This window comes from Oikopleura dioica, chromosome XSR (genome assembly GCF_907165135.1).
Source record: "Oikopleura dioica chromosome XSR, OKI2018_I68_1.0, whole genome shotgun sequence".
Lineage (NCBI taxonomy): Eukaryota > Metazoa > Chordata > Appendicularia > Copelata > Oikopleuridae > Oikopleura > Oikopleura dioica.
The window spans coordinates 9,239,867-9,267,792 of record NC_137294.1 but is presented as its reverse complement, the minus strand read 5'-3'; the positions used below and the strand labels follow the sequence as shown (position 1 = coordinate 9,267,792).

At 44.0% G+C, this 27,926-nt stretch overlaps 6 protein-coding genes across 7 annotated transcripts; 4 read left to right on the top strand and 2 right to left on the bottom strand.

Moving 5' to 3' along the window:
• Positions 1-117: 117 nt before the first annotated feature.
• LOC145710167 (hexokinase-1-like) lies at positions 118-2,716 on the top strand. The gene is made up of 7 exons (XM_081787868.1): positions 118-253; positions 619-777; positions 819-1,304; positions 1,353-1,520; positions 1,569-1,696; positions 1,738-1,902; positions 1,951-2,716. The coding sequence occupies exons 1-7, from the start codon at positions 118-120 to the stop codon at positions 2,056-2,058; spliced, it is 1,350 nt and encodes a 449-aa protein (XP_081643994.1). The 3' UTR covers positions 2,059-2,716.
• A 709-nt stretch (positions 2,717-3,425) lies between these two features.
• LOC145709201 (uncharacterized) lies at positions 3,426-4,547 on the top strand. Its single transcript, XM_081786882.1, has 5 exons — positions 3,426-3,643; positions 3,808-3,886; positions 3,933-4,130; positions 4,203-4,266; positions 4,349-4,547. Exons 1-5 carry the CDS (start codon positions 3,599-3,601, stop codon positions 4,545-4,547), a joined length of 585 nt encoding a protein of 194 aa, XP_081643008.1. The 5' UTR covers positions 3,426-3,598.
• A 48-nt stretch (positions 4,548-4,595) lies between these two features.
• On the top strand, positions 4,596-9,428 carry LOC145708578 (triple functional domain protein-like). Of its 2 annotated transcripts, none has more exons than XM_081786265.1 (14): positions 4,596-4,901; positions 5,245-5,602; positions 5,643-5,816; positions 5,862-5,978; positions 6,056-6,354; positions 6,399-6,491; positions 6,534-6,924; positions 6,969-7,233; positions 7,276-7,654; positions 7,694-7,911; positions 8,040-8,184; positions 8,280-8,585; positions 8,628-8,867; positions 8,935-9,428. In XM_081786265.1, exons 1-14 carry the CDS (start codon positions 4,713-4,715, stop codon positions 8,983-8,985), a joined length of 3,225 nt encoding a protein of 1,074 aa, XP_081642391.1. In that variant the 5' UTR covers positions 4,596-4,712; the 3' UTR covers positions 8,986-9,428. The 2 variants fall into 2 exon arrangements, with proteins under 2 accessions (XP_081642391.1, XP_081642390.1); XM_081786264.1 differs by having other exon boundaries at positions 8,277-8,585.
• A 10-nt stretch (positions 9,429-9,438) lies between these two features.
• Positions 9,439-10,477, top strand: LOC145708579 (putative ubiquitin-conjugating enzyme E2 C). The gene is made up of 5 exons (XM_081786266.1): positions 9,439-9,599; positions 9,646-9,811; positions 9,854-9,957; positions 9,998-10,100; positions 10,147-10,477. The coding sequence occupies exons 1-5, from the start codon at positions 9,460-9,462 to the stop codon at positions 10,174-10,176; spliced, it is 543 nt and encodes a 180-aa protein (XP_081642392.1). The 5' UTR covers positions 9,439-9,459; the 3' UTR covers positions 10,177-10,477.
• Positions 10,341-13,263, bottom strand: LOC145709200 (uncharacterized). Its single transcript, XM_081786881.1, has 4 exons — positions 12,559-13,263; positions 12,491-12,495; positions 10,712-12,446; positions 10,341-10,639 (listed from the first exon to the last, which is right to left on the bottom strand). The coding sequence occupies exons 1-4, from the start codon at positions 13,115-13,117 to the stop codon at positions 10,452-10,454; spliced, it is 2,487 nt and encodes an 828-aa protein (XP_081643007.1). The 5' UTR covers positions 13,118-13,263; the 3' UTR covers positions 10,341-10,451.
• Positions 13,170-26,006, bottom strand: LOC145709199 (uncharacterized). Its single transcript, XM_081786879.1, has 3 exons — positions 13,650-26,006; positions 13,296-13,587; positions 13,170-13,204 (listed from the first exon to the last, which is right to left on the bottom strand). The coding sequence occupies exons 1-3, from the start codon at positions 25,866-25,868 to the stop codon at positions 13,170-13,172; spliced, it is 12,546 nt and encodes a 4,181-aa protein (XP_081643005.1). The 5' UTR covers positions 25,869-26,006.
• Positions 26,007-27,926: the final 1,920 nt, after the last annotated feature.

Genomic DNA, 27,926 nt, shown 5'->3' with positions numbered 1-27,926 from the left:
GCCACCAGCACCACCGAAGCTCAGGAAGGCGACAACAACGCCAAAGCGCTCAAGAGAACTTTATCAGCACAACGCGAGTCCGAATATACCAACGCCAAAGAGTTCCCCAGAAACGACATGTCAGAGTTTAGACGAGCCTGCGAAAAGGTCAAGCAATTCATGCTCGGCGACAATGAACTCAAGACCATCCGAGACAGACTTCTCGAGAACATGCGCCGCGGACTCGACAGGGAAGGACACAAGAGCGCAAAAGGTAACTTTTATTCCTCTTGTCAACGAGGCCCACACTGACGGATAAACGCGTAACATATCATTATACTGCTGCTATCCGCCTTACTTATATAGAAGTTTTAGCGGAAGAGCCATTTGTTTGGAAGTGGCAGTAGAAATGAAAGAATAATAGCTTTTGTGAAGTTTCGGACTTCAAACACTTTTGCAGTATAATTCTATAAATTGCGCCTCGGATCACTGAACATATGATATATCATAACTTAAATGCTTTCGATTGTATCGACTATTTGATCAACTGATATGTTGGACCTTGAAGCCGTAACTCTCATTGGAACTCAAATAGTCATTTCCTCCCTCTGGTAAATTGATTCTTACACGCAATTCTAGTGAAAATGTTGCCCTCATTTGTGACACACTTGCCGGATGGCCGCGAATGTGGAACATTTATTGCTCTTGATCTCGGTGGAACCAACTTCCGTGTTTTGCTGATCGACATTAACGAGGAGCAGATTGATATGGACTCGCAAATTTATCGCGTTCCCCAAGGTAAGTCTTTCCTTGTTTGAGAGATTGCAATTGAGTTTTAGAGTGCATGACTGGCACGGGCGAGGCTCTCTTCGACCACATCGCCAAGTGCATGTCCGATTTCATCAATCGAATGGGATTCGCCGACAGAAACATCGCGTGTGGCTTCACATTCAGCTTCCCTTGCGAACAATATGCAATCAACTCGGCCTCCTTGATTACGTGGACGAAGGGCTTCAGCGCTTCCGACGTCGAGGGAAAGGATGTCGTCACTTTGCTCACTGAAGCAGTGGCGAGACGAGGCGACATCACCGTCGAAATTGTCGCTGTCGTCAACGATACCGTGGGAACACTCATGTCCTGCGCCTTCGAAGATCACGCCTGCCAAATTGGATTGATTGCCGGCACTGGATCAAACGCCTGTTACATGGAAAAGCAATCTAACATTACCAAACTCGATGAGCTGCAAGACATCGACGGAAAAATGTGCATCAACATGGAGTGGGGAGCTTTTGGCGACGACGGCGCTCTGGATGAATGGACAACAGGTAATTTAGAGCGAATCAAACTATAAACCTAACAATTTAAACTTGCAGAATACGACAGAGTTCTGGATGCGAACTCTGTTCATCCAACCAAGCAGCGCTTTGAAAAAATGATGGCCGGCATGTATATTGGCGAAATTGTGCGATTGATTCTTCTCGATATGTGCAAGGAAGGAATCGTTTTCACCGAAGACGCATTGGAAATTCTCGAGACTCCAGGTATGACTTGCGGAAATGCGTAAGGGAGCAATTGAATCGTTTATTAAGAATCGTTCGGAACTCACATGGTTTCTCAAATCGTGGATAATCAGCCCCGACATTTCGCCGCGGTTCAAAACATTCTTGCTTGCGCTGACATCGGTGCCATCCGACGCGACTGTGAAATCGTCCATATGGTGAGCAAGTGTAAAAAGCGCAAGTAATTGACGATCGTTAGGTATGCGACGCTGTTTCCCGCCGCGCTGCTTACATGTGTGCTGCCGGAATTTCAGCTATTGCCATCAAAATTCACCAAAATCGGCCAGATGAGTATCTAGACATTACTTGTGGCGTTGACGGCAGTGTTTACAAGAAGCATCCGACCTTCGCCAAGTTATTAAAGGTGACTTACTACGCATAATCCAGGCCGGTGCATAACCACGCGTTTCAGGTGAAAACTAATGAGTTAGTTGGCTTGGGAATCTTCGTCAATTTCCGACTATCACACGATGGCTCGGGCAAAGGCGCTGCGCTCGTCTCAGCTGTATCGACTCGCTAAATGTCGGAGGTTATCTATTTCTGATCGAATTTCACACGCAAGACGCGGGAAACTAGCTTACCCATATTACCATGTAGCTGAAGAGACACAGCCACCCCTAACAACTTTCTACGTTATCAATCTAAATAACACTAACCCGCAATTGCTCCAAAGATATTCATTATCACTAGCTATTTATATTTTACGTCTTCGAAACCAACCCAAATCCCCGATATGAGTATTAAATAATAATATGCAAATATGAGAAACAGAGGATTCGTCTTTCACGTTTTTAGACTCAGTCGTTTGATATATTTGTTTTACACCACTTTTTGCGAAACTGCAATAGTTCTGAATGTGTATGAAGAGTGCTATGAGAATATATGAAAAGGGGGCCCAGTAGGTGCAGCCTAGAATATTTTGTGTTTGAATGTGTTTGGTCACCCCCTATGATTGCTCGCTATTAACTTGTTTCGTTTCACCAAAAATGCCAACCAACTTAAAACAAATAAAGCCAACTGTTGACAGATGATTTCATGACTGAGTTTCTTATACTACTTTTTTATTTTGGAAACCGCGAAATAGAAAATCACCACCTTATGTCCGAATTCGATTTTCAAATCCTTTCAGCTTGCCCCTAACTTCGAAAACAACAAAAATAAATCCTTTCAGTTCAACAAAAAAAGTGCTATTTCGGGCCTCTCGAGTTCCAGAAATAACTTCAGTACTGTCTCCTTTTGCATTATTTCCAGGGCAGCTTACCATTTTAAATCAAGCACCATGCGATCGTTAGAGAACTTGAACCGTCATGCATTCTACTCGTACTGAAGCAATGTCGAGTATAGACAAACACGGGCGCAGTTCTTGAAACACTCTGGGCATGAAATGAGATGCATTGAAGAGAAGAGATCAGCAGACACCTAGACCCAAATATTGACAGGTTAAAAACCATATTTACTCTTGAGGGTTTTAATGAGTAAGGCCGCGGTTAACTTGCTTTTACCAACTCTGTTTATGACAGTAACATTCTTCTAAAGTAGATGTTAAGTATGTATTCATCGTTAATTCTAATTTTCGAGAAATGTCTTTACCATTTTATCACTGTTTTAAGCTTATTAGCAAATTCCCTATGATGCAGTTAATTCCGATAAAATATAGTTGGTTGAGTTATTGATGTTAAAAATGGGATGCTTAGGTACTCGGAAGATGGAACGAGAGAGAAACGAGCAGGGTCAGCTAAGTCCACGTGCACGCTTGATTGACTGGTCGGACTTGGCTGCTCGATGGAACAGCTGTTCTTGAAGAAATTCCGTTGCGGCCTTGATTTTTTGATTTTCGGGAGATAAGTTTCGGCCAATGGGCGGCCGCGTCGCCGCAAAAACCGCCGCGATCGACGGTCTCTTGGCTGCCGAGCAAGGAACGCGCCAGATACAGAGTCCAACTCCGAAAAGAAATAAAAAATCCGAAAAGAAATACGACTCACTTGTCACAAGAGAAGACGATCCGAGGAAAAAGATCTTCCCAAAAAATAATGAACAGAAGAAGAGCGAGGTTGAGCTGAATGGAACAGCCGAATGTTTGGGAATGGCGCTGCCAACAGGCGCAGGAATGAGCTTCAGATAATTCTTCGCTTTACGAAATTGCGATTTTGTATCTATTTTTGTCATTTTAGTCTTTAGTCTTTCGATCCATATTTAGCACGGTCTATTCTTGGATGTCTACATATCTTACATTCATGATAGCATTCGGTAATTCTAAAGCATCGTAAAGCAACGATGCCAGGACAGAATCGGGGAGCTAACAGAACTAAACAAGCGGCTCCAGGATTTCCCACCGGAATTGACAGAAGGTATATCAAGAACTAACATGTTCGTTGCTAAAGTGTCAACTTCAAGCGAATAATCTGAAGAAGCGAAATCAAGCCAACGTTCAGAAGACGTTGATCGAGGTTGAGTCTGTCTCCGTGTCTCCCGAGACGAGTGAGAGTCTCATCTTGAATCAGAAAAACGCGGATCTACGTAAAGTTTGGAAGCAAACCGAAAAATACTTGATTCAAGTAATACGGGCGCGCGATGCCGAGTCTTCAATAAAAGGTCAGTAAGAGAACTTGTCAGGTATAGTTGTGTCTATTTCCTAAGCGGGCAGTTTCTAAAAGCTACTTTTAGACTACATTTTCGACGCTGTCAATGAACATCGCTGCAAGTTCGACCACATAGCGCGTAAAATCGGAGCGGGACAAACTTTTTTCATGCTCGTCAAGGGGAGTTATCCCCAGGGCGTAAAATTCAATGATGATTTATCCCTGAATAGGCCGCGATGCAATTGAAACAGAGCGCTTGCGCGAAAAGAATATCGAAGCTTGCGCATCAGCCGAAAAGCTCTATAAAGAGTGGATTTACAAAGCAGTCGACAGAGCTAGGTTCTTGCCGCTTCTGGAACCGATGTGCTCAAAGCTCGAAAGGGAGTGGAACGAACTCATTCAGGAAACAGGCGTTGAAGAGAACGTTTGATCCGCTGATAGAAGAGCGCTGATATTTCACACTATTCTCGTTAGTCCCAAGAAAAAACGCCTTTGAAAGGGACTTAATGAGCGAAACAAGATCTTGAAAGAAGCGTCCTCCTTCTGGGAAGGAAGGGACAACTTTCAGTGGCAGTGCGACGCTTGGATTCGACACATGCAGGACCTTTTGGACGCGTGCCACCGTAGAACAGGCTTCGAGACGACAACGGACTACGAGACGCTGGCAATCAATGCGGAAGAATTCTGCACAATGTGCCATCAACTCCATAAATCAGTGGCGTCGAGCGGCAAAAAACTATTGGCATTTCTTCAAGACACTACAGACGATGACAAGCGTATTAAGGTATGTTGATCTTGTGCTAAAATATATGAGCAGAGGTTTGCTTCTGTTAATTTCATCGATTCAATTATTATTCCAACGATGAGCGAATTTTGGAACATTTTTTTGAAACTGTTGTTCGAAGAGCTTTACTGTCATTTATGCCCCAAGAAACTTTACAAGTATATTTATCGGTTAACCATGAAAAAAACTAAACATGAAGTTTCAACGAACAGCTCATAGAAATTAGATGAAAACATATGCAAAAGCTTCGGGTCACTAAAAATGATAAAGGCAGTAGTTTGATTTTAAAAGTGACCCTTTGTGATGATGCCCCGGAGCAGACAGCGTTAAAACCCTTATTCAGCTGGATATGTCATCTTCGGTGGAGATTATTTGCGAGGCTTTGGATGAGCTACTAAGCCTGAGGGACAGAGTACGCGATTGCGCTGAAACCTCGCGCAAGATCGCCGCCTTTTACCTAGACGCGGAGAAAGTATCTAAGTGGATCAACAAGCTCGGACGTCCATTTCTCGACAAATCCACTTCCATTGGGAAAAGCCAGGAACGAGCGACGAAGCTTTTGGAAAGGCATGCAGAGTTCGAGCGCGTCTGCCAAAACACTTATTCAAACGTCGAAAAGCTGCTCAGTACTGGACATTCTCTAACCACTCAATTCGAGCAGTACCATTCGTTCATCGGAAACAAGTGCCAAACATTAAAAGGTTGTTCTTTGATTCGCTATCTTTCTCTTGAATTCGTTAGATCTGACGGACGCTTTTCAAAATGAGGTACGAGCGCGACGCGAGCTATTGGAAGCTGCCGTATCGTTTTACACAAAAGTGAAAGAGATTTGGAAAATTTTCGATGAGTTGCGTGTTCAACGCGATGGTCAAGGCGATGTCCAGCAGTTCGAGCGCAATCGAAGCGAAGTTAAAGGCAAGAATCACTTTCATCTATGAGGATAATGAGCTTATTGTTTAGTGGCGATGAAGATAACCGTCTCGGAAGGGGCGTATTTAGTAGCTCGGCTGAAAAGATCTGATCCCTACGCAGAACAGCACATTCTGGACATCGTTCATTCGATCGAGAAAGGGCAAGGTAAGTTCTGAATCTATTTTATTGTGGCGAAGGATGAGAGTGCTTTGTGCTGGGCAAATTTAAAACGAATTTATAAGGTCAGCTGAACTCTCAGCTAGCGTCGGACCAAGCGCGGCTTGAAGCTGCGAAGGCACGCGTTGAATGGGAGAAAGAAGTGGACGAACAGTGCGAAAAGCTTCAAAAGTGGCGATTGAACTACAACAAGAGTGCTAACCGAGAAACTCAAAGAAGTGGTTCCGACTTCGGCCATCTTATACAGGAACTAAACGCGTTCAAAATCAAGGAGCAAGGAAAGTGCTTCGACCTTGGCCGCGCTGGTCGCGACTTGTTGATGATTAGAGACGAAAATATAGACAAAACAGAAGAGTACTTACAGGTACACTCAAGCACGCTTATTCAAAAGATTAAAGTCGTTTATAGAAATTAAACAAAGAACAGCGACTTTTCGAACAACTGGTTGAAGAAACCCAAAACTTTTTGGAGCATCAAGGCCAAATGGAAGAAGCGCTAAACGTACGAGTATCCAAAGGTTAAAACCTTTGAAAATTATTTCAGAACGCTGCCTGGACTCTTGGCTGGCTCAAGAAGGCGCAGCATCTGTTCGAAGGAGCACCTTGCAAAGTAGATTCGCTGGAATCTGCCGAGTTCACCCAGCAAGAATTCAAGCAATACGGCTCAGTAATGGATCGTACTGAGCAAGTTATGCAAGACTTTGAGATGATCCAACAAACGAACAAACCCGACGCTGACGAAGTAATCACGCGGAGACAGGAAGTTAACGCCGTTTGGTCTGGCTTACAGCTCATGGTTGAGGATCGAAAGTTGTTAATCAAGAAGGCAATAAAGTTTTACACTACTTATGACGACGTATTCCAAGCGCTTGATAGTCTTAAAAAGGAATATAGCGATAAAAGTGGTGAGATTTACGACCCAGAAATTTCAGATCGTGAGTTTTCCAAAACCAAGTTCATTTTTTAACACTTTAATTAGAAATGGAACTCTCGCAGCTGCAGAAGGCAATAGAAAAGCATGCAGCTCAACGGAAACTGCTTAACGATGCTACTTCGATGGGCCACAACTACGGAAACAGTTTCGTGAAGCTTATACCAGAAGAAGCGAGAAGTACTAAAGACTTGGTGATCGGTTTGCTGTCTAATCTGAGACAAGCAGATCAGGAAGTTCATCGAGCATGGTCCGCAAAGAAAAAAGTCCTCGAACAGTTACACATTTTTCTGATGTTCCAAAACTCCTGCAGGTATGTTCAATTGACAAGTAATCACTGTTTATTGTGAATTAGATGCGCCCTGAATGAGATGCAGAGGAACATGCAACTAAATCCTGCCCAAGTTACCGCTAATTTGCCAAAGTTAAACCGTGCCATCCAGAAAATATTTGAAATAAGTGAAATCAACGATACGAACGCGCACAAGAGCAAGATCAAAGCCTGGCTGCATAAAATCAAGCAAAAACATATCGATGTGCATAGTTATGCCGGAGTGAAGCTGGAGAACCCGCCCTATAATCTCGAGTCTCTAGAACTTCCCAATAACCAAAACAACATAAACGGGAAAGCGTCAAAGAATAAGAAAGGGGACACAAAGAGACAGAGCTTGTTGCAAGCAGAATTACTCAAAACAGAAGCTGAGTGTATTTCTATTCTCAAATTGTGTCTAACAGTAAGTTGTTACTTGGGAGCTAGAATTATTCCGTTCTAGATTTATCTTCCCGCTGCGAAGGAAAAAATAGCTCCTCCCCCGATTCGTGAAAATGTCGATGCAATTTTCGGGAACATTCGGGAGCTCTTGGCCTTCCACGAAGACTTTTACTCCCAGCTACAGATAGCCCTTGAAGTTGACGATATAGCGCACTGCTTTGTTATTAATGCGGATCGACTTTGTCAACTATATGTCGAGTACTGCAAGGGAAGAGAAAGGTAACTACTTATGAATTTTAAAGGCGAGACACTTAATTACTATGTTTTCGAGTTTCGCTGTTTTCTATTTCACGGATGACGGTTTTCTCCGTCTTTAATCCATTTCTGATCCCAAACGGTACGTTCAGATCGACAGAAATAATTGCGAACGAGTCCGAAGGCTATTTTGCTGGTGTCCATCAAAAGAAAAACGCTCCCCAGCCACTGAATTCGTGTCTAATCTGGCCTGTTCAACGCATACCCAAGTACACAATGCTGCTCAGAGAGCTTCAGGCAAAGGTTTTATTTTCAAACGATGCTTCTATTTTTTGTGTTCTAGAGCAGCTCTTTTACGTAAATCAGATTTTTAAAAAACCTAAACATAGCAGTGTTCGATTGGAAGTGCACACTCAAAGAGTAAACTACAGGAAGCCCTGAAAATGGTCGAGGACATTCCCAGGAAAGCTAATGACGCTATTCACCTGGCGATGCTCCAGCACTCCAGCGTTCCGCGATCAGAGCTCATTCTTCAAGGACAAGTCGTACTCAAGAACGAGAAAATTCTGCCAATGCAGAAGAATAGAGAACGCCACTGTTTCCTCTTCGAAACTGCCGCTATCATCTGCAAGAAAGCAGAAAGTACGAAGGAATACATTCCTAAGTACTCGATTTCGACGCGAAAAATGACATGGGAGGTAATTGTAGTCAATCAATTACGGATTTATCAAATGAGTTAGCTATCTGACGGTACGATAACGATAAACGGCAGTGGCAATCGTGCCGTTTTCAAACCAATTCTCAAACCCGACGCAGAAGAGTGGGCCTTGCGCCTCAAACAAGTGTGCTCGTCTGTCTTGACCAGAGAACCCAGCGAAGAAGCCTCACCCAAAAAAGCGAATGTATCTAACGTCTCCACGAGTTCTGTACCGCCACCAATGAATCTTTTCCGATCACTACCACGACCTCTCAAGAACAAGGAAAGGATTTGATAGTTTATATAACTGAATTAATTTCCTTATCTAATATTCTTCAATCCTTTTAAAGAATTCTATCTCTGACGATTTCAGCCTCTCGAAGAACAGCCTCGAAATTTGATTGAACTTTTTTCGATCGATTTATCAGTTGCTCACCACCTCTAGAAACTTCTTCATTTTTCTGACTTCTTCTTTTTTCCTCTTCGAAATACTAAAATTTCAATGAGACCTAAATTCATTTGGAGCAGTAGTCATTGTCACATACTGGTGCTTTTTACACTACTCTGAAGTGACTGAATTTCTTTTTTTATTCTCCGACTTTCACTGACCTCCAAAGTTTTCGATTTCAAGGAAAAACTCGTTCTTAAATAACGTTTTTGTTTGCCCTATTTATAGAACCAAATTCCTTTGGTTTGACGTTCTCAAGTTCTGACCCACTGTAATCAATTTAAAAGTACTATTTCCTAAAGGAATCTCCCTCAAATGCTATATCTTCAACTTAAAACGCAGTGTCCTCATTCCTTTCTCAACTGCATGAGCTCAATTTCCAATGACTAATTTCAACCTATCTCAAAGTCGACTCATTTAGTTTCGGATGGAACAGAACGCACTTCCGGGAATGGATGTCGGAGTTGGGGGAGCGAAATCTAAAAGTACTAACAATGTGAAGACCAGCGGCCAAATTCTCTCAAAGCGCCTTCATGCCGAGCTTTCCCAGCTTCTTACTGATCCAAGGTACGTGCCGCTTTATTTGGTGATCTCGAAGCTAAAATTTTTTCAGCTGTATGAGCGCTGGCATCTCTGCTTTTCCCGATGGCGAAAATTTCTTCAAGTGGGCTGGTACAATTCACGGACCGTCTGATAGTCCTTACGAAGGGATGGAACTGAAATTACAAATGGAATTTTCTGATGAGTACCCCTTGAAGCCGCCAAATTGCAAGTTCACGGTTAGATAACTCTTTTTCTTCTTTCTTTAGCTTTGATTTTAGTCTCCCGTTTGGCACCCCAATGTTGACATGGCAGGAAGAATATGCCTCGATATTCTGAATGAAAAGTGGTCTGCTGCTATGGATATTCGCGGACTTCTTCTCAGGTTTGGAACTACTGACCATTCCCGGCGTAACCTTTTTTAGCTTGCAATCACTCTTGAATGATCCCAATCCCAACTCGCCACTGAATGCCCAAGCAGCCAATCAATGGGTAAAAGAAAGAGAGTCATACAATCTCAAAGTAAAGGTACCGCCTTGTGTTGGTTTATACCTTCTAATGTTTTCCAAACTAGGAACACTTCAAATCAAAGTCAACTAACTGAAGATAAACATCCTTGAACTTCGCCTCTACAGAATATCAATTTTTTCAACCAAATGAACTTTACTTAAAAACAACTTAAACATGTTACAAAACAATACATTCCATCCATGTTATTACGTCTGACTTACCACGACAAACTCCCATGAATTTAATGTGGCGCGCGTATTTTGTTGGTAAAATTTATTTTCAGTGAGTAAAAAAATATACAATCTTTTGCATGTAGAGTTGTGGCATTGTTTCAGTGTTTATCGGATTGCAGGATCGGTAGTCTTAGGCTTAGTTTTCAGTGAGTTCCTTGGGAACGCGGCGGTTGTCTGAGTTGAGGAGCAGGAATGCCTCGTTCATGAGGAGACTTTGAGTTTGGAAGAACACCTGCTGAACGAAGCCAGCAGTTTTGCCCTTGGATTTCTTTTGTTCGCCGACAGCAGTTGCGAATGCCCAAGAGAGCACCACTGCAAGTTTACCTTCAAAAAGAAATTAATATCCTAATGGTAAGACTTGAATAATGATATCGAAATAATATCGGGTAGAATTACCTGGCTCAGTAGAGAAAACTCGTCGTCTTATGACGAGATCATTGCCACTGACATAAAGATCGGTTCCAAACTCATTTTTGGATTGCGGAATGGGTTCAGAAATAACAATTCTAGTGGCGTCTCCCGCTCTCAGATTTGATTTGAAGAATTTCAGCAAATAAATGGCGTAGTTATAGTTTAGAAGTTCAACTTTATCGAGCTCGCTTATATCGATCGGATTTATATCGCCATAAACGACGTCTTCATCGAGGAAACTCTTTTGCAGGAAATTTTTGATGTTGTTGAGAGAGCCGAGCAATGGCAATCCGGCGAGAACCTTTTTAAGCTGTGCTTCTGTCAAGGGTCCGTCAAATTCTTCCTCTTCTTCGACCTCTTCAGCAGCAGCTTTTCTCTCCGATATCTTTTCGACTTGATTCTTTTCGAAATCTTCCACAGCTAATTGATGATCGCCGTCAACTTCGACTTGCTTTTCCTTCATCGCAATCTGTTTCTTTGCTTCCAAGCGTTTCTTGATTTGTTCTGCCATTTTTGCCTTGTCGAGTCCCTGTCTTGCTGAGATTTTGTCGATTTGAGATTGATGTTCTGCCAACAGTCTTGCGTGATCAGCTTGAGCGTTTTCGGCAAGTTTCTGAGCAAGTTCTTCCTCCAGCTGTTGCTTTTTCTCATTTTCCGCTTTTTCCCGTTGTTTTTGTTTTTCTTCGAGCTCTTCTGCCAGACGCTGTTCCTCTTCAAGAAGTTTCTGATCGAGCTCGGACTCAAACTTGCCCATTTCCTCTTCCATTAGCCGTTTCTGCTCAGCTTCCCATTTCTCTCGCTCAGCGGCAAGCTCCCGTTCTTGCTGTGCTTGCTCTTCTTCGATTTTCTTGCGTGCCTTTTCGAGTTTTTTCTTGTCATTTTCAGCATTCTTAGCTGCAAGTGGGGCGAGTTCCGTGAGCATTGCAAGTTTCTCTTGGTAGTGTTTTTCCTTCAAGTTCAAAAGGCCTGCAGCTCTTTCCACTTGCATGTCATGTTCGATTTTCGCCTTTGCATGCTCAGGTAGAACCCCGTCCTCCGTTGCAGCTTCGAGTCTTCGAGAGAGCTCTTCATCCATCTCTGCATTGAATGCTTCGATTTCAGCTCGATGTCGTCGATCCATAATCGCATCAATGACTTCTTCCGTGGAAGCTCCAGTATCAGCAATCAGTTTCATCGCAGCTTCTTTCTCGGCTTCAAGTTGCTTTTGACGTGTTTGTTCTTTAATTTCCTCGTCAATTCGCTCTTTTTCCTTAGACATTTCCTCTTCTTGGTTCGTTTCCAGTTTCATGGTCTTATCTCGTCGCATTTTAGCTAGTCGAGCTTTGAGTGCATCTTGCTGTGCAGCATGCTTATCATTGAGTGCGTCTTGGGCTTCTTCCTGTGCTTTGCTATGAGCGAGGAGCATCATCTTCATTTGCGAGTCTGTAAGATTACCCTGGCGCGCTTCAATTTCTGCTTGCTGTTTGGCGTTGAGTTCTGACATGGTCTGTTTCTGCTGTCGAGCAAGTTCTTCTTCAAGTCGGCGTTGTTCTTCGGCTTCCTTTTCTGCCAACTCACGCTCGAGTTCTTCTCGCTCTGATGCTTGTTTGTCCGCGACCTCGGCTAGTTGTTGGGCGAACTGACCATCCAATTCGTCATCACCGCTGAGATCAACTGCGTTCATTGCTTTTAGCTTCGCAAGTGCATCACGTTCGATTTCTTTTATTTTGTCCTTGTGCAGTTTTCTTTGAAAGCGGTTCATTAATTATTATATTTTTAAATAGCTTTAACTAGTGTTATGTAAGTGCATCATAAATAATCATGTGTACGATTATAAAATAAGTTTAGAGAACCATTCCTAAGGCGCTCTTGAATTCGTTGATTCTGACGCTGTTTTTCAGTATTCGAACCTTCCTCTAACTCCGCCATCTGCTGATTGAAATCATTCAAGATCGAATCCGGATCGTTACTGTACTTTTCGATAAGTCCTTGGAGAGTTTTTGAGATCTCGTCGATTTCTGTAGTTTGAACATTTTCCAAAACTGCTTGTTTTTCAACAAGCAGCTGGTAGTCATGATTTGCTTTCGCCGTTGCAATGTCTTGCTCGCTAGCGAAGTTCGCTTCCATAGCTTTACAGATTTCTTCCCATTCTACTGAGCCAGACTCGTCGACGCGTTCCAAGTCAGAAAGGATTTTTGCGGCGAAGTCGTTTTCTATCTGATCCATAGCATTATCAGCAGCGATCACAAACTGATCTTTGTTCTCTGGTTTCACGCGAGTCGACATTTTGTTCATGTAAACTGCCTTGATCCGTTTTTTCTTGTCACTATGAACTTGTTTCGATGCTGTCATCATCTCCACAATTGCTCCAGACCGTTCTTCGGCAAGCATCTTCTCTGTCTTGTTTTCCATGTCCTTGATAAGCTGATTATTTTCTTCATCAAGACCGGAAAGACCCTTTTGGCTAGATCTTGGCGGCGACGCGCAACAAGTCGCTGTCTAAGCGCGGCCTTTTGCTTCTCCAGATCATCTTTTCGTCTCTTCTGCAAAGCCGCTTTCATAGCACTGTAATTTGCGATGATTTCATTACGCTCTTGTTCGTCCTTTGCATTAGCCAAAAGATCCGCTTCCTCTTTCACAAGTCTTGCTAGTTCGTCTTCAGAGTCAAGATCCACAGTGCAAAGTTTCTCGACAAGCTCGATCTCTTCCTTGACAATTTTTTCCTGCTCACCCGCTTCAAGGCCGTTCTTTTTGTCAGATTTATTCTGAAGTACTGCATCAACCATCTCTTCCGTAATGAGTACTCTTCCTTGATTCAATTGATTCAGTAGCTGTTGAACAGTAGTCATCAGAGCTCGTGCCGCGGTTTGATCCTTTGGAGACTTATTTCTTTTTGTAAAAAAGGCCCTATTTATTTTCTTAAAAAATATAACTCATTCAATACGATACAAAAATAACTCTTTTCCTGAACAGTAATTGTCTGTCGGCTCTTGATTGCTGTAACTTGGTCGAGCTCATTCTTTTGAATTTTGTTAGCCTTCTTGCTGTTGGACTGTTGTTTCGGCTCCTTCGCTTTTTGAATGAAAGCTTGAAGCTTTGCAGCTTCTTGGTGCATTGATTCGAAGTACTCTTGCAATTGTCTTTGATGGTTTTGCATTTGTGATGCAATCTGAAGATTCTGATCCTCAAGTCGGTCGAATAGTTCTTGTGATGTGAGGTGATCTTCTCGTTGTTGATTTTCTTCTTCAAGAAGGTCCTCATCTAAGTTATGCTCCATGTTTTTAGCAACAAGCGGTGGGTAGACATAAGGCATATCCGTTGCAAGATATTTCGGCTTCCAATACTGCCAAGGAGAAAAGGAACGATCTTTTCGGCTCCATACTGTACTAAAGACAAGGAGAATCAAGATAAGAAGGATAATGGTGATTGAAAGAGAAGCAATAAGCGGCCAATTCGGCGTTAAATTGATATTCGTTGTTCTGGAAATACCAAACGAGCTAAAGGTCCTTTCTGACTGAGGTTGGACGCGAATATTTTCGGAATCTTCCGTGCCAGAACCGCAGCTTGTTCCCTCCAATGCGACGTGAATAATGATTGTGTAAAGCTCATTCTGAGAGCTATAAAACACGAAGTTCCCTTCTTGCTCAAAGATGTAAGCGAATTTATCAAAATTCAGAGATTGATCATCTTCAGCTTCCAAAATAACAGCTTCAAGAGTTCTAAATGCTCCGTAGTCGAAATCAGGATTGGAATTGTACAGTGATCCAACTTGGTATTTTGGATAGTGAGACTCAGCGGTATTTGATTTGATATCGAGTTCAAAAAGCACCATTTCACCGGGAAGGAGGCAAATAGCAGGTTGCTGAATTTGTTCTGCACTTGCGAATTCAGCTTGACGTCGAGCTCTAGTGGAACCATTGACTGGCAAATCAGCAAACACGCCGGAGGAACTTAGTGACACAGTAAATGCCGATGTTTTATTTACTGGACTGAGTCCATAAACACCGTCGATAGTTTCTCCGTCAATAGTCAGTTCTCCTGTGGCAACATCGACACTCGCTTCAGGAATATAGCAGCATCCTTCGATGTCTTCGACAGCATCAACAATCGAGCAGAAGCAGGTTCCGTAGTTTTGGTCGAAAACAGGGCTTCCCGATTTACATTGGAGATTACTGTCCTCGCATTTTTGATCCGCGTCATCAACCGTAATACATTCTCGTGTGAACGCATCGCGAACGAAGCCATCATCACAGCGATCGTTGACAATCTCCACGCAATCTGATCTTTTGTTAACTTCGGTTTCGTCGTCCGCTTCATCATAGCCATGGGACTCATATCCTTGCTTACAGATGCAAGAACCATCGGAAAATTGGAAGATACGATTTGTGCCAATACACTGACACTGAATTGATCCTTCTCTCGCGATAGAGGCGGTTCCACAAAGCCGACAAGCTGCTTGTCCTTCTAAGTTGTTATAAGTATCGACTGGGCATGGCTGGCAAGCCTCTTGTTGAGCTCCAACTTCATTTGAAAATGTTCCCGGTGGACAGGGGATAGGTCGTCCCAGTGGATTTCCTGTTGGGCAATAGTGACCGATCGGACACAATATGGGCTCTCTGGGATCTTCTCCGGTACCTTCAGGACAAGACATGCCAGCTGGACACGGTTCACACTCTGGTTGATCTTCTCGAGAGCGATATGTTCCGGCAGGGCATAGCTGACAAAATTCTTCTTCGTTAGTTCTATTTAAACCTGCTAGAGCACCGTGACCAAGGTCGCACGTAAAGCCAAACTCTTTATCAGTCAACGGTGGACAATAATACGGGAATTCACAAACAGTCTCGTTCCAGCTTCCTAGTTCGCAATAGAAACCTGCAGAACATGGATATCTTTCGTGGAAGCTAGATTCTGGACAATAATAACCAGCTGGACACAGTTCATCAGCAATTTCAGTTCCTTCAGGACAAGTGAATCCAGGTGGACAAGGGACGCCAGCATCATTGATAACATTTTCGGGGCAATATTCTCCTTCTGGACAAAGAGAGCATCCATCTTCATGGCCAATTATATCACTGCTACCACCAACATCTGGTCTCCAAGTTGAATTCGGACAAGGTTCTCGGCCTTCCCCGGCTAAGCAATAATGTCCTGGTGGACAAATAAAGGTTTCATAGTTCCGAAGGCCTAGCTCGGTGCAGTCATAGCCTCCGATGCACGCAGTGCATTTATCCTTGGCACCCTCTGAATTCATGTATGTTCCAACTGGGCACGGAATAGGATCAGCTGTGATATTTTGTGTAGAATCCGGTCCAGGACAATAATATCCTTCTGGGCAGAGGAAAGGCTTCCCTTCAGAGTCGAATAACCCTTGCACACCGAATTCTCCTGGTCCTACGTCTTCACAACCAGGAGCTGTGAGAAGGGTTCCGTCTGCAAGCTTTTGTCCTTGAGGACAAGGTATTGGAAGATCTGTTCCCTCTTCACATAAATATCCGGGAGGGCACTTCCCAGCGCAGCCATTTTTTTGGTCGGTGTCACATAGAGTGTTCTCGCTCAAAATATGTTCATCAAAGAAGTTTTCTTTAGAGTCTTTTTCACCACTCGAGGCCAAACAAAAGCTTCCCTTTTCACATTCTCCAGCAATTGCACCACCCTCGCAATAATATCCTGTTGGACAAGGTTCACATTCAGTAGAATCAAACAACTGCGGCGCTCCTTGAACGAGACTTCCGGAAGGACATCTAGTTGGTAATCTTGATCCTTCTTCGCAATATCCGAACTCATCAGGAGGAATAACATTCTCATATTCATCCTTATTACACTCAATGGGAAGTACAACTCCTTCGTATTTTGTTCGCCAGAAAGGCAGCTCGTCAATACCATCACAGTAATAACCAGGCGGGCAGATTTCACATTTTTCCATCAGATCGAGTGGTGCGTAACTGCCGTTATTGCACAAGATAGGATCAATAGCACCAATCGGACATGCTTCTCCTTGTAAGCATTTTTCAGGAGATGGACGCGGATCAGTAACGTTCCCGTTGCAATAATATCCGCCTTCGCATGGACCTGTCACATCTTTAGCTCCTCGGAACTCACAGTAATGGCCACCTAAGCAAGGTTCGCAGTCAGTTTTTCCTTCAGAAGGTTGATATGAACCGGTTTCACAAGGTTCTGGTGATGAGAGTTGCTCCGTGCAAAGATGACCTGCTGGGCACAATATTTCGCCTTGGCCTTCTGGACAATAATTTCTGTCGGAACAGACGTCTACATTGTCACCACCGTTGCATTTAAAGCCACCCTTGCAAGGATAACAAGAAGATGAATCTGACTGTCTTTCAACGGGATTAAAGGAGTCCTCCGCACATTCGCTTCCTTCAGAGCTTCCTTCTTCACAATAGGAACCTTCGGGACAACTAAAGGGTAATGTAACCCCCTTTTGTGGACATAAATATCCAGGTGTGCACTCAATGCATTGGTTCTGTCCTTCGTTAACCTGGAATGTTCCATTATTACACAGAGCAATATTTCCAGTTTCGCATTCACGGCCAGCGGGACATATTGTTCCACCAAGATTGCCTAGTGCTGCATCATCATAAGGTCGACTAAGTTTTGATCTTCCAGCGCAATAAAAGCCATTCTGACATTCTTTCTCATCACTCGATGATCCTGCTTCGACACCAACGTATTTTCCCGGTTGAGCTGGCTCGCATGCAAGTGTAAAATCTGATTGATTACCCGAATTTCCGAAAAATCCTGGTGGACATGGAATAGGCGCATGTGACCCTTCTGGACAGTAAGTTCCTGCTTGACAAAATCCAGAAGCGCCTTCTGGATATTGAAACTGTCCTCTCCAAGATTCAGAGATGTCCAAGTAGTACGAGAGGCCTCGTGCATAGTTGGGGCCTTGTCCGCCGGTGCAAAACGTTCCAGGTTGGCACATACCTACAATGAATCCATCGGAACAATAGTATCCCGGTGGGCAGGTTAGGCAATCATCTGCTGAGGCAAGTCTTGTTCTATTACCATATGTACCATCTGGACAAACTTCTTGTTTAGTGGTACCCTCAGGACAATAATACCCGATTTCACACGGCTTTGGATATTCTTCTGCTGAAGGCGGTTCTCGATGCGAATTTCCGATGTCAGTGACATTACAAAACCATCCTGCTGGGCAATCTGTGCATTCTATCGAGCCAGAATTAGGTTGCCATTTACCGGTTGGGCAAGGAATTGGATAATATGAGCGTTTAGGACAATAGTGGTGTCTTGTGCATAAATCTCCATAGCGGTTATAAGTGCCTTTTTCGCAATACCAACCGGCTTCGCATTCCACACCTGTGAGGAAAGTGTTTCCCCAGCCTTCAAAGGCAAATCCGTCAACTTGTGATTCATTTTCAATGCAAATTGAAGAATTAGTTCTATGAGTCGAATCGACGGTATCTGTAACGTCGTATGTTCCTGGAGGACATGGCTCAGGGTATGCACTGTCTGCCAAGCAATAATGACCGGGGAGACATACTTTTTCTTGTGGACTCTTACTTCCGGTCGGACAGTAGTATCCAGGATCACATCCACCATCAGGCTCCGATAGTTTCAAGCCTTGACAAGATTTTCCTGCATCACATGGTCGAGGACGAGCCGATCCTTCGGGGCAGAAATAACCAGGAACGCAGACTCCACCCACGGTTTTATTCGAGAGCGTTAATGAGTCCCAACATGTTTCCTCATAATCAGTAAGATTATCACAGTCGCCATCTTCCGCTTGGCAAGGGTCTGGAACCGAGGATCCCCCAGAACAATAATGGCCTTCTGTACAATTGAGACCTTGCGGATCAATACTGATCGAAGTACTATTGCAGTATTTTCCTGCTGCACACAAAGTGCAATCGTCAAAGTCAACAAGTCCAGGTCGACTTCCTGTCGAGCCATCAGGGCAAGGAATTCCATCTTCATAAGTGGCATTACTTCCTGTTCCCTCTGGACAATAATTACCCTGTGGACATTCAACTGGAACTGTAGTCCCCTTTTCTTTACAATAAAAACCGGCTGGACACATCTCACAATGATTTTTTCTAAAATCAGGCTGATAGAATCCTTCCGCACAAGGAGTCGCTACGATGGTATCACATTCTTCTCCAGGAGAACAAGCATTACCAATAAGATTGCCTGTGCTGTTGAGCTCATTCTCTGGACGAGGGCTTTCATTTCCACCACTGCACCAATAGCCTTCTTCGCAATCGCCAGTTATACTGGTTTGACCGAGTCCGACGCAATAATTACCAGCTGTGCAAGATGTGCAAGTGCTGTCATCAGTTGCAATTAGAGCATTTGAGAATGTGGAGCTTGGACAAGGCTCACCCAGTCGTTCTGTGCCAGCTAAGCAGTAAAAACCAGCACCACAATCCTCCTCTATGTTTTTGATTTTGTCACTTTCCATTCCGAGGAAGCACTTTGAGCCTGGAGCACATGGTATACAAATTGATAAGCTTTGTAATGTTCCATCTGCACACGGAATAGGATCAGTAAGTCCTTCTTCATCGCAAACGCCAAAGTCATTATCGATATCACAGTCTTGAGGTACGCCTCCTGGACAGTATGATCCTTGAGGACAAGATTCTAAGTCATCAAGAGAATCCGAAATTCCAGACGTTTTACTACAGTCTTTTCCAGCTGGACAAGCGTCACAGTCCGATTCTTGAGTCGCTCCAGTTCTATCAAGGTAAAAGTTTTCACTACAATTGACGGCTGGCATCGCCTGCTCGCAGTATTTTCCTTCTGGGCAAATGTTATCTGGTAGATTAGGTTGGGAGTTGCCAGTGATTGCAAAACAGTCATATCCAGCCAGACAGAGGAAGTCGTCAATGTTGGATAGTCCTGAGCGGGGGCAGTAACGATTGGCTGAACATGGACTACATTGACCCTCATCCTCTAGACCAGCTGAATTTGAAAATGTTGAGACTGGGCATGGGAAACCGTAAACGTCTGTCGAAGTTCCATTGCAATATTTACCCTCTTCGCATTCTGGAATATTCAAGCCATCAGTACCTAGTTCGCAGTAGTAGCCAACTGGGCATTGGTTACTTGGCAGATCTGATATTTTCATTCCCTTTTTATCACAATTGTACCCTGGAGGACAGTCTCTGCATGCTTCTTGTTCGTCCGAAGCGCCGGATACGAATCCAATACTTCCTTCTTTGCATTCATGTTCAATGTTTTCTCCTGCAGCACAGTATGTTCCTTCAGGACACTCGAACCGCTGAGAGGAATCGCAAGTAAAACCATCTCCACACGGTAAGCATTCTGACTGTTCACTGTTGCTTTGGAATTCTGTTGAAGCAGAACACTCAGATCTGAGCCCATTTTTACACATAAATCCGGGTTCACAAGAATTTGGCGTAGATGTTGCACCGCACGGCTTAGTTGAGTCACAGTAAAAGCCGTCAGAAACGGTGTTAAGACTATCATCAGAGTTTCCATATTGGGGACAGTAACCTTGAGTACATTCATTACAAGTATCGACAGTCGCGCCCAGTACATTAGAAGTTGTTCCTGGTTCGCACAATGTTGGATATTTTTCACTGTCAGAAGGGCAATATGAACCGGGCTCGCATTTAGTTGGAGTGCTGTTTTCGCAATACGATCCAATCTCACAAGGCCCAGCATCACTGTCGGTACACTGGCTTCCGTAAGGACAGTTTTTCTCGTATCCTTGATCAATGGAGTCGCAAAGTTTTTCGGATTTGCATTGGGTTTGAATTCCACCTTGACAGTAAGACTTTTGAGGGCACGTTGTAGGAACTTCTTGAGCGAGCTGATCACATATCTTTCCGTCTGGACACTTCTGGCAATGAGTTCCCTCAAGATAGCCGAGTGTTGAAGGATTATATGTTCCGGGAGGACACATTTGAGGTATTGTTTCGCTCGTTGGACAGAAATATCCTTCTTTGCACGGTGTTGGTAAGACGTCGCCACCTGGACATTCGTATCCAGCGGGGCATGTAGAACATTTTCCTTGATGAACTAGATCATTGTATTCACCTACTGGGCATGGTATTGGTGCAGCATTGTCTCCACTTGGACAATATTCGCCTTCTATGCATGGACCGTAATATTCACCGGTTGAGTTTCTGTTATCAACTTGAACCTCAGGAGTTCTGCTGGGAGATCCGAGACCACAAAAGTATCCTTCTTTACAATCAATAAGACTAAAAGTTTGGAAAAGCCCGGGTTCATCGCAGAATTTTTTCGGAGGACAGAGTTTACAATCATCAAGTTTTTCTTTTCCTGAATCGTCCAAGTAAGTGCCAACCGGACAAGGAACGGGTTCTGCAGTCCCGGCTGGACAATAATGACCAACTGGACAAAGATTTTCTTCCTTATCAAAACTGTTCTGATTGCAATAATAACCTGCATTGCATTGCTTTGGAAGAGAAGTTCCAAGGGGGTTATCACAGTAGTAACCAGCAGGGCAAGCCAGACAGACCTTTTGCTCAACGGCACAAGCTTGAAGATTAGCTATATCTTTGTCACATGTAATATTCGGGTCCAAGAATGATCCCAGATTTGGATTATAAGATCCTAATGGACACGGAACAGTTCCTACGTCTTCATCGCAGAAATTACCCTTTGCGCAAAGATCAAGAATTTGACCCTGCTGGCAAGTTTTTCCACTGGGACAAGGTTGACAATGTTCAGTGTGTGAAGGGTCCATCTCGAACTCCTCTCGGTAGGTGTTGTCAGGACAAGTTGCTGCTGTTCTTATGAGACCATCGTCACATTGATGATAGAGTGGACAAACAAACGGGGTCACACTGCCTCCAGTTTTTGCGATGATTGCACCCACATCCAGCCCAGTTTCTCCGGGGTCTGAGTCTTCGTTAGGACAGAGATAGAACTTCGGACAAGCGACCGGTCTGATTGTTCCAGAGTATTCACAATAAAAATCTTCAGTACAGATAGCGCAATCCACGAACATTGTTGGATCACTACCATCATTAAATTTTCCAGCCGGGCATTTTATTGCAACCGGTGTACCAGCAGGACAGTAGGAACCCAGTTCGCATCTATTTTCCTCGTCACTGCCGTCTCTTTGACCGTTCGGCCCTGAAGAGCCTGGTGTGCATAAATAGCCCTCATTACATTTGTTAGCTAAAACAAGATCTTTTGTCATTCCTTCCTTATCACAGTAATGACCGGCAAGACAAGCTGTGCATTGACTTTCGGACTGGAGATTGGAAGTTAAACCAAAAGTGCCGACGGGACAATCAGTAGCGCTATCAGAACCAGCTCGGCAGTAAGTTCCTTTTGGGCAAGACGTTGGAGACCATATTCCGTTGATGAGATCTTCTTGACAGTAATATCCAGCAGGGCATGTGTTGCATGTAAGTTTTCCTCTATCAGCTTGATAGGTGCCAGCTTGACAAGGTTCCCTGATTCCATCTTTACAACTGAATCCAGGAGGGCAAAAGTACGTATACACTGGACCAGTTCTATCATAGATGTCTTTTACTCCAGCTTCACAGAAAAAGCCTTCTGGGCACTGATTCTCGTCTGTTTCAATTTGTCCTTGGTAACAAACGAATCCCTCTTGACATTGGCTACAAGAATTTTTATCAGCGCCCCCAGGGACATTTCTGTACGTTCCAGCAGGACACATTATTGGTACTTTTGTTCCTTTAGGACAATAGAAGCCTGGTGGACAATCTATCTTATGATTTGGGATCACTATTGTGCTATCGTCTTTTGCGCCCGAGATGCAGTACATTCCACCAGGACATTCTTTTGAGGTATCTGGTTTTTCCATTCCCTCAATGTCACAGTAGAATCCAGCCGGACATGGCTTGGGGAGAGCTGTTTCAGCTGGGCAATAGTGACCAATGGGGCATATGCCGACTGTTTCTCTATCGGTTCCATCAATTGTGATATTAATAGCGGAGTTGAAGGGCTCTGGTGCCAGTGGCCCGTTGTCTTTTGCTCCAACAAAACAGTAATAACCAGCAGGGCAGTCATTTTGCACATCTTTGCCTGGACAAACTTTTCCAGGCTCACATAGCTGACATTCCTCTTCAGATCTAGCTCCTTCAGTCGTTCTGTACTTGCCACTTGGGCAGTCAATTCCAGTAAGCGCTTTCCTGCCACAATATTGACCAGCTGGACAAGGATGGTTTATGTAGTCATCTAGGCCCTTTTCGTTACACAAATAACCAGCGGGACAGTCGAAACAAGCATTTTGACCCTCTCTATCTTGATAAGTTCCTTCCTGACATTCTGCTTTCTTGCCGCCAGTGCAATAATGACCTGTGGGACAAATGCCGAAATCAGTGCCGTTAGAAAGTCGAGATGGGTATTCACTTTTGGCGCCAGAGTTGCAATAGAAACCTTCGGCACAGGAATCAATACACGTACTTTGTCCGTGCTGATCCTGGTAATTACCATCAACGCAAGGATCACAACTGAGAGCATTTCCAATAGTACCATCATTAAATTGACCAGGTGGACATGGCAAGGCTGTTGCAAGGGAACATTCACTCCCTGCTGGACAATTATTCGGGCAACTAACACTTGATTCTGCTTGACAGTCGCATCCTGGATCACAAGAAGTTTGCTTGCCGTCTTTGCAGTAGGTGCCTACTTCGCATTGCTGGCATTCTGACTGATCAGTAAGCCCTGTAACGCTTGAAGAATATCCATCTGAACATGTGATAGACTGATCGGTTGATCCAGGTGCACAGACAATGCCAGCGCCACATTCTTTTTCGTCTGAGCCATTTTCACAATAGTATCCGGCATCACAATTCATGCAAACTTCACTTCCAAGCTCAATAGTTTTGTTTCCAGGCGAGCAATCTTGTGGTTTTTCAGAGCCATCTGGACAAACATTCCCAACGGGGCAAAGATGATCAGGACGCAAAGTGTCGGATGAACTCGGGCAATAGTATCCTTCGTTACAGAGGACGTATGAGCCATCACCAGGACAATATCCACCTTCAGTGCAAGCAATGCAGTTTATATTTGATGAGTCAGGATATAGGCTACTTGGACAAAGCTCTTTTTTGCCTTGGATGCAAATATGACCCTCGGGACATTCGTCTGGACTGTCTGTTTCGGTGCCGATCGGACATTCTTTTCCGTCGATGGAGCAATTGTTGTTATCTTTACCACCAGTGCAATATTTACCGTAAGGACATTCGTGGCAATGCTCTTGACTCTGTGCACCAGTCGAAAGATCAGTGCCAAAGCTTCCAGCCGCACAATCTTCTGTTACATGACCGAATTCACAGAATGAACCTCCCGGACAATCAGTTGGATCAACTTGATCTTTTCCAGTGGACGTGCAATCTCCTCCAGCGGGGCACTCGATACATTCTGACTGTCCTTCTGCTGGATTGTATTCAGCTCCATTGCAGTCAACTGATATTCCGTCATTACATTTTGTTCCAGCAGGACACAACTTTGTAGGAATCGGTGTGTCTGGTGGACATAGAAAACCAGGAAGGCATGGGTTTTGAGAAGCATCATATGGACAATAAAAATTTTCATCGCAACTGAAACAGCTTTCAGCACCAGGTCTTCCACAGGGAATTTCAAACGGAGTGCCAACAGGGCAGTGGTGATCGTTCGAACAAGCTGATGGATTGTTTCCAGTGCAGAACTCATCCTCAGCGCATGGTGTCAATGTTGCTGCATCAGAAGAAAGTTGTCCGGTTGGTACTGCAACATCATTTATCGAGCCTTCAGGACAATAAGTCGAGCCTCCAGATGTGCATGTCAATGGGTCATCTCCTCCAAGGCATTTGTTTCCAGCGGGACAAGGAGTCGTTGGATAACTGCTGATAGGAAGGGTTTCTTTGCTGCAATCAATTCCTGGAGGACACGGTGAACATTCACTTGAATTTTGTAGCCCAGTAACATCTGCAAAAGTATTTCTGCCACACTCAGCTTTACCCTTGGATTCCTCACAGTAGTGTCCTTCTGGACAATCCGCAGCAATTCCTTTTTCACAGTCTTTTCCAGCGGGACAATCCAAGCATTCATTTTGGCCCACACTTGGTTGATATTGCTGTTCACAGTTCGATATACTGCCTTTTTTGCATTCATGTCCAACTGGACAAACCACGCATTTATCTTCAGTGACAGAATTTGCGCTTATACAGCCACTTTCACAGCTGAATCCATCCAAGCAAGGTAGACCATTCGAAGACTCCGTTGCTTTCTTAGGACAGAATTTGCCTTCACCACAAGGAACACATGTAGTTGATTTTGAAGCAGACTCAGACTCTTCACCTTCAGCGCATGGATTCGGCAAAGTTTGTCCTGACCCACAAATATATCCATCTGGGCAGGGCCCGTTAACATCCGGAGTTCCTGATGGTGTTTTCGTATCAGCTCCTGAGATAGAATAATAACCAGAATCGATATCGTCTGTTGGAATGGATATGCCTTTTGTAGGGCAAGCTTTTCCCGCCTCACATGGTAAGCATTGAAGAGCACCTACATATGGGTTAAATTCTCCGATGTCACATTCTTTAGGTGCCGATAATCCAGTAGATTCGCATTTTGAACCAGCAGGGCAAGGAATTCTGCAGTAACTTTCATTTATGCAATCATCGTAGTTACTAAAGAAATTAGCGTAATCTTCACCAGGACAGAAAAATCCAGCTTCGCAATCAAAGCACCCCGACAAAAGTTTTCTGTCGGAATAAGTTCCAGCTGGGCATTCTTTTGGCTCAGCGGAGTTTAGAGGACAATGATATCCGGCAGGACATTCCTCGATCACATCTTCGCACGGGTCATTCGTATTTGCTGGGTCAAGTGTTGGTACGATTTTACAGGCTCTTTCAGGGCAGAAATAACCAGCAGGACAATCAACGAAAGTTACATTTGTAGACCCAACTGTGGCATATTTATCACACACTCGACCAGCAGTACACGCACTGCAAGAAGTATCAAGAAGAGGATTTTCATTAAATGTACCAGGGGCACAAGGGTTTTCGAATTTTGAGCCCGTGCCAGCTGGACAAGTAAATCCAGCAGGACATTCAGTTGAAACATTATTTATGTCTTTTGTCGGGTCACTCTGACTTCCTAGACAGGCATATTTAGCTGAACATTGTGTTGGAGTGCTTGTTTTTGGCTGCCACAATAAAAGCCGATCGGACATGCTTTGCACTCTTCTTTTGTAATACCTCCCATTGTATAAGGAGAGATGATAGTAGTATCGTAGAGCTCGGTAACGTTTAAATACTTTCCTGCATCGCAATCATTAACAATGGCACCGTCGCAATATTCGCCGTTCTCGCATATGACAGGATCAAATGTACCTGTTGCAACTGTACACTTGTGCCCGGGAGGACATATTTCACATTCGGCGCCAAGTTTATACTCTTGGTATTCTCCGTCACTACAAGCAGTTTCGTCAGCACTCTCGAGCGGACAAAAGGTGCCAGGACTGCACTCTCTTGTATCTAGTGATCCATCTTTACCGTTGCTTCGAATATTACCGCCTGGGCAATAATAACCTCCTTCGCATTGACCAGAAGTTCCATCGTAGTAAACGCCTGTAACAGGGTCAGATAAAACTTCTCCGGAGCAAAAATGCCCAGCTTTGCACATTTCACAATCATCATTTTTGCCTTTTCCAGGGCCAGTAGTGTATGTTCCCTCCTCGCAAGGTTGTGGAGTAAATGATCCGGCCGGACAATACGCTCCTTGTGGACAAATAATGGGACACTCAACACCTGGAACATATAATGGATCTGTTTCGTCAGGAAGATTGCAATTAGAATCGTCTTCTGATGGAGAACCTTGTCTACAGTAAACACCCGCAGTACAATTTTTCGGCGGTTTAACCGTATCAGTCAGACTATCTAATTCTCCACTGCAATAAAGTCCACCTCCACATAATGGACACTCGTATTTCGATCGCAAACTTTCGGAAATACTATAAGTTCCCGGTGGACAGGGAGTACTTATGAAATTATCCACATTGAATTCACAGTAAAATCCAGCTGGGCAAGGTTTTGGCTCCGCGAGTCCAGGTTCGTCGCAATAGTTACCAGATTTACATGGAGCGCATTCCTCTTTAGACTTTGCTCTAGGAAATGGTTGATATGTGCCTTTAACGCATTCTGTCTCTTCATATGAACCAGTTTCACAGTATCGGCCTGGTCGGCATTCTTTGTACGCATTACAAGTGTAATTTCCAAGAGAAATATGATCGAATTCGCAGCTAGGTACTTCTATTGTAGGCCATTCACCTGCACCGGTTGGAGGAACGCCCAAAGGCGGACAATAATAGCCTTCGGTACAGGGAGTACATTGATCTTCCTCACTTAGACCGAATTCTCCGCCAAATGTTCCCGGCGGACAAGGGACAGGATCAACGTCAGGGCAATAGTATCCAAGTGGGCAAGGATTTTGGAAGAGTTCAGGAATAATTGAAATTGGATAGTCTGGCGAGTTTACGGAGCAGTCAATACCTGGCGGACACTTCTTGTTATTCAACATATCCTCTTTAGAAGTTGTAGAGTTATCGCAATAGTAACCAGGCTCACAGTCTAAGCAGACGATTGCTTGGACATCTGAATATTTTCCTTTTCCGCATTCTGTAGGTACAGAAGTCGCATTTTCAGGACAATGCCAACCACCGGGACATTGTGGGCAGTCATCAGCAAAACTGCTTCCGCCATAATTTGGATTATAGAAGCCTGCAGGACAAGCGTCCGGTACAACTGTGCCCGGTTCATATTCATCGAGCGGCTCTCGGTTAAGCAAATGCAGATTTTCATCTTTGATAGCTCCGTCGCAGTAGTATCCCGGTTCGCAAGACTTACAATCAGAAACACGACCAATACCTTCCTCGTCATTGTAAGTTCCTGGGGGACATCCTTGTGGTTCTTTTAATGTGTAATCGCTGTAGAAATTATTTATGAATCCATAAGTCAATTGAGAATTGTAGTTGTCGGTTACTCCATAACCAGTACCCGGTGAGCAATAACATCCTCTTGGACATTTCATAGCTTGTATTTGACTTCGTCTGAAATAGTTTTCTTCGAAGTAGAAATCATGTTGAACTTCATCAAAGGGCGCTGGCAGTTCTATCAAATCAACAACGTCACCTTGGTCGAGCTGATTCGTACCGAATGTGCACATCCAGCCCTGTTCACACACCCAACACTCATTAGGATCAGATACCCCAGTTTGATTACTCCAAGTTCCA